This window comes from Juglans microcarpa x Juglans regia, chromosome 2S, assembly GCF_004785595.1.
Source record: "Juglans microcarpa x Juglans regia isolate MS1-56 chromosome 2S, Jm3101_v1.0, whole genome shotgun sequence".
Lineage (NCBI taxonomy): Eukaryota > Viridiplantae > Streptophyta > Magnoliopsida > Fagales > Juglandaceae > Juglans > Juglans microcarpa x Juglans regia.
In genome coordinates, this window is record NC_054597.1 from 29,567,620 (window position 1) to 29,579,244 (window position 11,625).

Sequence of the window (11,625 nt, forward strand, 5' to 3'; positions counted from 1 at the left end):
CGGCAGCAGCGCGGGTAACAGCATGTCGAAGGACAGGCAACGACCAAGGCAGAGCACCCTCCCCACCGACATTTGTTTCGGCCTTCGTCAGCTGCGACAGCCATGCCACCACCTTGACCGAACACCATCCAGAACCTGTGGGATGCAGGCTCTGGTTCAAATGCTCACGGAGACTAACCCCGGTAAGCAAGAGGGCAAGAACAAGTGAGGCGTGATAAGCAAGAGGGCAGGAGCAAGAGACGTCTGGAGTTCGCCATGTTTCCAACAGCCGAGCTCCCACCAACAGCATCCCGAACACCAGGACCAAACACATCCGCCTCCCTTAAATGGCAGAAAGGGGGCAAGGGGGGAGGTGATAGTGGAACAACAAATACAATGAAGGGGAGAAGATAAGGCCGACTATGTACTAGTAGGAGATGGATACGTCCCCTCTTTATAGCCGGAAATGGTTCGGGGTAAACCCGGGGCCCACGACACCTAATGGCCTACCCCAGCTCCCACGTATCCACGAGAATCCCAAGATTCACCCACGCGTCCCATATAAGACTCAAATCCCTAAGAAAGGTCATTAAGGAGAAATAAATGTGAAGAATCTTGGTCAACATGTGAGCAGTACAAAAAGGGGTGTCGGTGGAGGGCAACCCCAGGACAGCCATCAGAATGACAGTAGGTTCAACTGCCCACGTGTGTACGGAGTACGACTAGCGGCTAGGTAGACACTAGGTGGAAAGCAGTCGCTACCCGGACAGAGTCGCGATTGGGGTTCGAGGTTTAAGAACTTCCTAACGAGGACTTAAGCAGGTCACCACACCATGGGACCCCTGCGGCGCACTTTCTAGCTAAAATAAAAGGCTCTCGGGGAACTTCACTCTGCACTTAGTAGATAAATCCCCGCTTACGGCCTCTGCCGAGGCGAGCTGGGCGGTGATTACCTTGCGAGGTATTCACCCGAGCAAGGGAGCCCAACGCACTCCTCGGCCCAAAGGAACTTAATGACTGGAAGCTATAAGGTACACTACAAAAACCAAAAGGAGGATACGAAACAGAAAGCAAGAATCAAAGTTTTTATTTCGAAAGAGTCCATGCAGTAGAGTTCACAAAAAGAACGTACGTCAAAGTGGGAGGGGGGGGGGTATGTACAATGAGCAAGTATAAAAAAAGAAGGAAGAAGAAAAATGTCTAAGGAGGAGGACTTCTGAAGGCCAGAGGCATCTCCTTCACGCCCCAAGTTAGCATCTTCTCGTAAGCCTTCATGTCCGGCGTCACTTCCCGCAGGTTCAAAGTGCAGAGGTCGGTTCCAAGGTTTTGAAGAAGCAGTCCTCGGAGACGCTCAAGGCCATCCCGGTACCTGTTGATCCAGGCCTGATTGCGGAGGGCAGGGGCCCTCCTCAGCTGTGATTCCAGCAGGATCGTGCGGTCTTGTGCAGGCGTTAAGAGAGTCCTCCATACAGGAGACAGAGGCACGGGCTAGGGCCTTGGCCACATCCACTGATTTAAGCAGTCCCATATAGCGATGGAACATGCAAACCCGAACCTGTGTGGCCCGTTTCTTTTCGGCCTCTGGTGTCTCAACTGTCCCCTCGCTTTGGCCAAGGGCCACTTAGGCAAACTCCAGCTCATGTTCCAGCTCGGCCACGTGCTTCTGCTCATCCTCCAGGGCGTTAGCCGCGTCGACGTTCCTCTCCAAGGCCACCAGCGCAGACTCCAACTCGCTTTCCAGCCTTTGAATTTCCGCCCGGGCGTTCTCCCCTTTAGCCAAAAGGAGGCCGGACTGAGCGCTAAGAACTTCCAACTCCTTCTGCACAGATTCCAGGTCGGCAACCGAGGAGACGAGTCTGACTTGAAGCCTGTCCATCTCGATGCCTTTCAACTGGAGCTCCTTGCGTTTGAGATCAAGCTCCAAACTCATCATCTCCATTAGCTTGGCCATGTCCTTGTTCAGCTTCCTCTGCTCACATATCTTCTCGAGGCGAAATGCATTACTCTCCGGCAGGGACTCGTTCTCTACCTCCCAGGACTGCTTCTCCCATAACATCTTCTCACCGCGGAGGTTCAGCAGCTTGTTCAGCGCTCTCTGGGTCTTGAGGTCCTCCTCCAGAGCCTTTTGTTCTCGGGAGACCAGGTCGGAAAACTCCTTGGTAGCCTATAGGACTGACGCTGATCCATTAAAAAAAGGGGGAGCAAAGCAAAAAAAAAAGAAAAAAATAAGGAGAATGAGGAGAGAAGCGGTCGTTTGGAGGGAAACTCACGTGGGCGAAAAGCGGTTGGAATTTCTGGAAGTACGATTCGAAAAATGCTGTCCGGGGCCTTGGTGTGGCCAGATCCCGAACCTAGCGATGCCCCTGGCTCGGAAGAAGAATGGGGGGTTGATAGGAACCTGAGGCAAGGTGACCATTCGATGATCTGGAAGCGAAATTGATTCCTCCTCGATTGGAAGGGAGGCCTCTGCGGGAGGATCCTGCGAGGGGGTCGGGCCCTCGACTTGCACCTCACCAATGTGAAGGGGGTTGCCACTCAGGGAGGGGTCATCCTCTATCTTCACGCGGTCAACGTTTGGTTGAGCAAAGGATGCATCCTCTGGAGCTTGTAAGGGAGCAGGGGGAGAGCTTGGAGGGCCTCCAACTTGGACTAAGCTCACGACCTGCGCCTCGTCTGTGCAAAGGGGAATGCCACTAGGGGTGGGATCAATTTCCACTCCCACCTGGTAGACATCCTGAGGCAAGGCAAAAAAAAAACAATAAAAAAAAAACATATCCTCATCGCCGAAAACTAACAAAGGAAAGCAGGCGGAGCAAACAATCAAGGAACGTCAACAAGAGCCAAGAAGGAAGAGCCAATACCTGGGCAGTCCCCTCCGAAAGGGGAATTTGTTCTGAAACCTCCAGGGAGCCCGGCTCAATAAGAGAGGCCAATACTGAAACGGACACTGGGACCCCGGGTTGGTCGGGAGCAGCTAACCCCAAACAGCTTGGCTCCCCAACTTCCGGTTCGAGAATAGCCCCATCGGGCTCTTGCCCCATGACTTCAGGGAGTTCAGGCTCCCTGGCGGGCGAAACACCTCCTTCTGAGAGAAAAACGGCCGAGATAGGGGTCGGGGAGCCTCCAAAAGGACCAGAGCCGATGTACTCGGGGGCAAAGGCAGGAGAATGAGGCAGACCTCCTTCAAAGGATGCGTCGAATTCTGCGAGCATCTCTTCGAAGGAGATAGGTTGCTTGCGCAAGAGTTCTTCCTCTGCGAAGAGAGCTTCCTCGAAGGAGGTGAAGGCGCCCGGAACCTGCGCCGACCCACTAGGTTCAGGGCCCTCAAAGGCTGTGGAAAAGAGAGAGGCGACGGCGGTCCCGACATCTTCTTCCCCTGAAGGTCCTGTCCGAGAAAAGGCAAAGGTGATTAGTCGCAGTTTGAATAGAACACGTGTACGTATGTATGCATTTGGAAACTTATGATGATATACCTCCAAAAGAGCCAACGCTCTGAGCGGGTCGGCCAGATTCACCCCCAGGCGCCACTCGCCGAGAGCTCTTTCCCTTTCGCTGAACAGCTTTAGGTCTAGGAGGAGGGGGTAGAGCCGTGGGAGGTTCCTCGACAGGAGCAGGTCTGGGAGGAGTGGACGCCTTCAGTTCGGTATGTTGTCGTTTAGGACGTTCCCCTTAGGGGGCGGAAGGCGCAGGACGTTTCTCCCCGATCGGGGAAAGCGGGCCCGACAGGAAATCCCGGCCCAGCACATGATTAAGGGACGGGAGGACAAGGTGACGACGGATGTAGTCATCATTCAGAAGCGCATTCGTTTCCGACAAGTCAGGATGGGCCAAAACCCAAGACACGACAGAGGCGACCCGAAATTCCTCTCTCTCCGATAAGGTGATGGCCAGAGATTTGGTGGTCGGAACCTTACCCCACACCGACCGAACGGGGAATTCGTCATAGTCCTTCTCCCCCTCGGGGCGCTCCCAACCAGTGCCCCTCACAAAGAAGAATCGCAAGTGTCATTCTTTTATCGAGGAATAACGCCTCTCCAAGGTCGTAAAACACCTCTCGGCAATATAAGACTGGAAACTGCAGCAGTTCCGGTCGAGCCTTGTGATCCGGTACACACTCAAGAATTCGCGGGCGGTTAGGTCCGGATAGTCTTCTGAATCGGACAAAACGAGCCTGAAGGCCATGCAACTGGCCAGGAGAAAACGCCAGGCGTTGGGATTAAGTTGTGCGGGGACAAGCTTCAGATAGTCCAGGATGTCACAAACAAGGCGACAGAACGGAAAGCGAAGACCGATGGTGAACATATGAGGGTAAAGCGCCACTGCCGGTGCCAAGCCCTGGCGATCTATCATAGTGACGCGAGACGACGGGACTTCAACCGAAGTCCCGTCAGGAAGTGGAAACTCCCTGCAAAAAGCACAAAGCTCAGTCTTGGTCATGGACGAGACCCATCGGTGTCCCGTGAAGTAGTTGAAACGGGACTCGTCAACAGCTTGCTTGGTCATGGCGAAGGAAGGAGAAGAGAAACCAAGAAGGTAATCGAAGATACAGAGTGAAAATACCAGAGAAGGAGAAGGGTAAGAGGCAAAACGTAAGAATAAAGAAAAGGGGCGGCGAAATGAACGATCGCCAGATTAAAGCGGCGTCGCAAAATTCGAAGAGGCGCCTCGATAGCGGGAAGACGGCGCGACATTATAACGGCACGTGCGCTAAGAACGACTCGACGCCAAGATGACAGAAGGGATTTTTGAATTTCCAGCCCACAAGTGTGCTAAAAATTCATGGAGTACTGTGATGGGAAGAAAATAGTTACCCTAGGCCCAAGGTAGCAGAAAGGGCTTGTTGCAGGGGTTGGGTCGGCCATAGGGCCTAACCCTGTCACTAAAGCCCGGACAAGGCCTAAGCCAACGCCAAGGCAGGGGAGCCGGGTCGGGCTGGGTATTCAGAGGGAAAGAAGAAAGGAGGACTGTGGCTGACGTCGCCGAAAGGATAGAATGCTGAACAGAGGCCACGTCGCATTTAATGCGGCCCAGAATAGGAGCCACGTCGCATTTAATGTGGCCCAAAGCAGGGGCGATGTCGCATTAAATGCCTCTCAGAGCGCGAGGTGTGCAGCATTAAATGCAGCCCAAGATCAGAACAGTGCGCAAAGAAGGCTGGGCGTTATTGCCGCTAGGTAGGGAAACAACGCGTAAGCCGCTTGGTGACACAGCCCGCGGGGCAAAATGTCCTGCGCAACACGAAATCCAGCCACAGGGAATCCTAAACAGTAACTATAAATACAGGGCAGTCCAACGACGAAAGGGGTAATGTAAAAAATACTCTCTATCTCTCTAGCTTTACTTCCCCAAGTACTGACTCATGCTTCGGAGGATTAATAGACCTCGAGGTCCCCTCTCCGTTTTTGACTATGCAGGATTGAGCCGGTAAACCGGGAGCGAGGAGTTGCCCAGACCAACGAAACACGACATTAACAGAATATAACATTACTATATATATATATATATATATATATATTTATGCATATAAAGTATATATTCGATTTGAACAACAAATCATTCTCATCAGCATATCAAATTCTAGGGCAAAAAGCAACAAAATTATCAACCCTCAACCTAACCACTAAACTTGACAGGATTAGAGTGGTCAGAATGAATAAGAAATATTCCATGCATTTAGAGAAACCCACATGTCAAAAATTTTCATGGGGGATTGGAGTTTCATTACACTTATAAATATAAAACACATTTTTTATAGTAACAAATATGATGGGTTTTCAGCTAATGATGTGTTTGGTGTGTTAAGCAAACTTGTAAACGAGTTTTTTTTCCAAACTCTTGGGAATACTTTCACTTTCCATAGCTGAAAGAACTGAATTTAACATCCCTCCACATTTATTTGCCGAGCCCTTCTACTCATCATCCCTATATCACACACCACACTTGATTTTTTAGTTTTTTTTTTAAAAAATTTATTCCTGCTAAACTAAATGAATTCTTCTACTTATCATCTATACACGACACATTTGCTATGGGAAAAAATAAAATAAAAGGGTAAAAATTCAAGTATGGTGTATCGTGTAGGGATGATAAGTAGAACATTATTTTCTTATTTGCCTGCTATTTGTCTGCACTGCTTATTGAAACATGCATCGATCCCCAGCTGTTTTGTTTGAACTATTTGCAGTGGTGCATACTGCATTCGAGTTTTTAAAACAACTAAAATACTTTTCAAGCTCGAAACCAAGTGTTTTTTTTTTCTCTTTAGCTATGACACTTCTTATTCCGGTGTCTAATTCACTTTTGAGTGATAATCATTGTCTCGCACATACAGGAGTATGTAGGATGTTTGAATGTGTCATTACCTCTCTCTAATGAGATCTTGAGATGTACATAAAACAAATATTCTTACAACATGTTTGAGCAGCTTTGCAAATCGGTCTTCAACCTTTGATTAGCCACAATGAATTTCCATCTGATTGAGTGACGCCCTTACAAAGTGATGGCCGAGGAAAACCTGGTAATTAATAAGATGTAAGGCAAAATTAGGGAAACAAAAACTTCTTCGAGTCAATCCAAAGTGTATGGATTATTCTATATCTAAGCACTAATTTATTACATTGCCAACAGCTAAGGTAGCTTGATCAATGATGGATCTTCAAAATAATGGAGGTTTGGACCATCACTTTTGACTTCATTTTTTTCAAATCTATTACAATATATTACACTGGAAGCATTTATCTCTAATGAGTTTTGCAATTAGCGATCCAAGTCAACATTGCTCGCCTTCTCTCCAATGATTTTGGAGTAATCTTACAATGCATTTTCATATTCACCCATGTTAGCATCTCTCATTTTCTCTCATTATTTTGGATTAAATCTTAATATGCCCTTTCATTAAATACTAACATTGGGAGAGAGGGTGCTCACATTGGGACTTTTAAATTTCTATTTATTGCATAATGGCTTGAAGTATGTTAACTTAATTATATTATTCTTGATTAATAATTTTAACTATTACCCCGTCTTAGCAGGCCAACTACTAATATTAAATAAAAAAGGGTGATGACCTACTGATTTTCTGTACAAAAGATTGCAAGGATTACATACGGTAGGATATAGCAAGTATGGATATCATGCAGAGCAACAAAACAGCCTTCGTCGACTTCCTTGTGATCTACTCTGTAATTTCATTCCAGCTGTGCGTGAAGGGTTAGCTTTTGCCAATCTCTTTGCTGCAAAAAAAGAAAAAAACTTGTGTCTATAAGCATGGTAAAAGAAGTTCTGTGAAAAACACAAAACCGGACTTCAGAGTTGGTTGATGTCACCATACATGGATAACTGGCAGGGCCGTATCAACAAAAACTGTCAATAGACGATGAGGCCACCAGTGGACATACATTATCCAATTAAGAACCTTTTTTGAAGCAGTAATGTATAAATGACCTTTGGCCCCTTCTTTATTTTATGATTCTTATTTCTTACTTTATTTTTTGCCCTTTCAAATCAAATAGGAGCATGCCAAAAATTTGAAGGGTTGAATCAATCTCATATTCCAGATACAGATCAAATTGGACATGCACCATCCAATCAAAGTGTTCAATGCAAAACATTAAACATGAAATACAGAGATGATGTACTTACCTATCTCATAGAAGAGCTCGTTCACATTCTGTGCAGATTTTGCAGATGTTTCAAGAAAAACCAAGCCATTTTCATTAGCATACTGCTCACCTTCCTGCAATTATTATTACAGAGGATTAAAAACCTTTGGCGAAGGCATCAACAAAAGTAGCATATATAAAGCTTGAAAATTTGATAAATTCTCTCCTCACCAAATCACAAATACAGAATGCACCTAAGAAAGCTATCAAGCTTATTATGAGTCCCTCTCCTAGATGAAGTGCACTTCTGCAAAACGAGAAGCGGGCGAACTAGGCTCCTATCCTAGCCAAGGCTATCACCTCAGCATTCTTAGGGCTTAAGGCAAAGCCTAGGTTGAGAGCCCTCCCCAAATGTCTAGGTGCGCACCAATATGCCGTTGACTATGTTTAACTACTAACAATATAATGAAAGTGAGCAAGAATGTTGGACTATAAATACCTCGACCGCCACTTTTCTCTTCTCTTCCAAGTCAGCCTTGTTGGCAACCAAGAACATTATCAAATTTGGATTTCCTGATTTAGTAAAATATGAAAGTAGTCAGCTCTTGAAATAAATTCACTTGAATAATAAGGTATATGGTCAATAATGGTCATAATATCGTGTTGAAGGAGATAAGTCCAGCCAATAGATGACCTTGAGTTTGATTTCACATTAATTCTGGTTAAGGTTTTAATCAGATAATCTAAAACTCGATCAACTTAAAGGGTGGTCAAAAACTTATAAAATTGTGAGAAGACATTTTTTCAGAATTATTAAAATATTATCCAACTGAATGCCAAAGGGCCAAAACAACAGTGGCAAGTATTTTTTTGGTAACATATACACACTCAGTGGTTTTTGGATCCCTGAAGCAAAATTGGTTCACATGTACTTTTTTTGATGAGTGGTTCACATGTACTTTGAAGATAGTGAAATATACACTGAACTAATTGTGGTATGGACTATTATAATTCCACAAGAGATGGAGGGTGCAAAGTAGCATATAATATGTTGGACCTAAAGGGAAGATAGGCCAAGCAATCTATTGCACTAATTGCTCAGGTAACTGCCCATGGATAAGGGTTTACATGCAACCCATGTGGCTGCCACAGAGGCCTCACTTAATGGATAGTCCTAATCTGTGCATCTCAAGTGTAAGGAATTTTATTATCCTGAATCAAAGTATCACAGCTTGCAAATTTCACGACAAAGAGAGAACAGGCAATAAAAAAACAAAGATTCTATGAGTATAGTTTTAGCCTCTGCTTGTATGAGATCAACTTCATCAATTGCTGTCAATTACCTTGTCTTTGCAATTCTTGAACCCACTTTTTGGCCCGTACAAATGAATCCTGAAGAAAATTCACCCACAATTTTAAAGAGTCAGATTCCATTTGAAACTATATCACTCCGACTACTGACAAGAAGTTCTAAATGCAGATTTTTGTTGCCCATACTACTTAAAGAAGTATCCAAAAAATGACCGACAGATCTAAGACTATGATCAGCATGGATTATTGTTCAGAGAAACCCATAGATATCTCATAACATCTTTTGTTGTGTGGATATTTTATGACTCTCTTACCATCTCCTACCTGAATATTTTGAATTTGTTCTATCAGCTCTGGAACATATTTGAACACATAATTACGCAATCTCATGTGAATGTACTTTCTAGCATTCTCCAGGTCAGAACATCTAATTTTTTTATCTTTCCGTCCGACAATACACCAATAGATGCTCGCAAATCACCAGGAATAATAAAAGCAGAGGTAACTTCTCTAAGACCATGCAGGTCCATTTTAACACCACAATATTCAATGAAAAGGGAACAAAACACTACAGTAGGAATTAAGGAAATTGGCAAATAAAGCATAGTACTGGTGTTGCACTGCCTGCTTAAATTTAGATTAAAAAACTAATGATATTATTGGTAGGACATAGAAATGAACACCTAAAAAGCTGGCATAAAACTAATCCTAGATGATGATTAACATGTAAAATGCAACCAAATAAAAATTTTAGAAGCTTGACATGAACACCTAAAAAGCTGGCATAAAACTAATCCTGAATGATGATTAACATGTAAAATGCAACCAAATAAAACTTTTAGAAGCTTGACGAATAGGTACCATGCTTGTAATGTCATAAACCACAACAGCTGCAGCTGCACCACGATAGTACATAGGAGCCAAACTATGGTAACGCTCTTGCCCTGCTGTGTCCCATATATCAAATTTTATAGTGGCTTCATTTAATGACAAGACCTGAGTGAAGAAGGCTGCTCCAATAGTTGACTCCTGCAACTTATGCTCATGTTAGAAGTTGTACACTATCATGATTTTGAGGAAGGAAAAAGAGAATGAAGATATAGTGAAGCAAATGAAAATGAACCTGGTACTCAAAGAATTGGCCTTTGACAAATCTCAATACCAAACTTGTTTTTCCGGTTCCCATGTCCCCAAGAAGTACCTAGGGAAAGCTTGATAGTGTCAAAAATAACAAAAGTTTTCCCTTTTACTAATTATCCAGTGAAACTATTCCATCACAATGCACAACTATATCTAGCAAAGAGTTCTTTTCATACGAATATATCTTTATAAAAATTTCAACTTTCATAATTCATACAAGTAACAGCTAATACGTAACAAGTCAGAAACTTCCTTGCATTTTTGGTGGATAAGCATGGATCATACCCACCAACATACAATAAGATTAAAGCAAACTGACTTCGCTTATGAATTAACAATGTATAAATGATTGTTTACTTTTGCAAATAGGGAGTACTTAAAATTGGAAGTACTCCAAAATACTAAAAGATCTAGCCCCCGAGTGGATTATTAAACCGGTAATATCCGCATAAGAAAATAGGACCTACAATCTATAAATGATACAAGGACAAGTGGCAACAACATAGAAACAAGAAATTCTCAGAACACAGAATCCGTTTAGCTGGCAGGCATTCATGAAAGCCATCTACAATCATGAAATCATAGAGTTCCTCCAGGCTTCACACAATGGCATAGAGTAATTAAAGCATAAGTTTTGACAGATAATTCTCTTTGGAATTATTAATCAGCATATAAATATCTTCAACTGGTTGAGAATACGAAAACTAATTGGCATTCGAAGTTACCCAAACAAAAAATCTTAAATGCTGCATACAAAAAAGCTTTTAAATTTCTGTCTCCAAAATCTTATCAATGCGTGATATAGTTAAACCCTTTTCCTAATTTGAGCAACTTTTATGAAAAATAAGGAAGACATACCCACCAGCTTGGCTTGTACGTTCTTGTTGCCTGTCCTCGCCATCCCCAGCCCAATGGATAAAGAAAGTCTTCAAAGAATCCAAATCGAAAGAGAAACAGAGGTCTGCAGAGAGTTATCAGTTTTGAAAGCGAAATCTGGGGCAGGGGAGCGAAAGAGGTGACGCGCTTTGAGAACGGCGTACGCCGTACACCACAAGGAGGAAAAGGGAGATGGAAAATGCTATCAGCGGAGAAGAGTTTGTTACTTCCACGAAATTTTGGATCAGTTTACTTGAATGTTGAGAGGTGGGAAACTTGGAAAAAGGAAAAATGGAAGTGGCAATAGCGGTTTCCATAAAATGGGACTGGTAGTTTGTCCGTTGACTGTTAAGTTGCTTTTTAGGCTTGGTGGATATTAAGGTGTTTTTTAGATATTTTGAAAATATCTTATTATTATTTGTTATTTTATTATTATTTATTTATTTTTATTATTTATTATTATTTAATATTCTATCATTATTTTTTATTATTTTTTTATTATTATTCACCAAATACTTCAAAATATACCTTCACTAATTTTTTTCTCTTTTTTTTTTCTTAAATTTTTATTTTGCCACAAAGATCCACTTTTATGACTTTTTACCTTTGGGTTAATTAACTTAATTAGAAAATCAATTTTTCATCCTTTTATAAAATTATATATATATTTTTTACTATTTGCACATTTATATTGTTTCAGAAAACTTTTTCGGCATGA

At 43.3% G+C, this 11,625-nt stretch overlaps 1 protein-coding gene across 3 annotated transcripts; it reads right to left on the reverse strand.

Annotated features, from left to right (window-relative positions):
- Window positions 1-6,217: 6,217 nt before the first annotated feature.
- On the reverse strand, window positions 6,218-11,187 carry LOC121251593 (ras-related protein RHN1-like). 3 transcript variants are annotated; one of them, XR_005938064.1, is made up of 8 exons: window positions 10,894-11,182; window positions 10,015-10,092; window positions 9,753-9,920; window positions 8,924-8,972; window positions 8,080-8,153; window positions 7,621-7,714; window positions 7,051-7,211; window positions 6,218-6,493 (listed from the first exon to the last, which is right to left on the reverse strand). XR_005938064.1 is itself a non-coding variant. In XM_041150873.1 (8 exons), the coding sequence occupies exons 1-7, from the start codon at window positions 10,930-10,932 to the stop codon at window positions 7,111-7,113; spliced, it is 603 nt and encodes a 200-aa protein (XP_041006807.1). In that variant the 5' UTR covers window positions 10,933-11,187; the 3' UTR covers window positions 6,218-6,493; window positions 7,087-7,110. The 3 variants fall into 3 exon arrangements, 2 of the variants coding, with proteins under 2 accessions (XP_041006807.1, XP_041006808.1); XM_041150873.1 differs by having other exon boundaries at window positions 7,087-7,211; window positions 10,894-11,187; XM_041150874.1 differs by having other exon boundaries at window positions 7,087-7,211; window positions 10,890-11,181.
- Window positions 11,188-11,625: the final 438 nt, after the last annotated feature.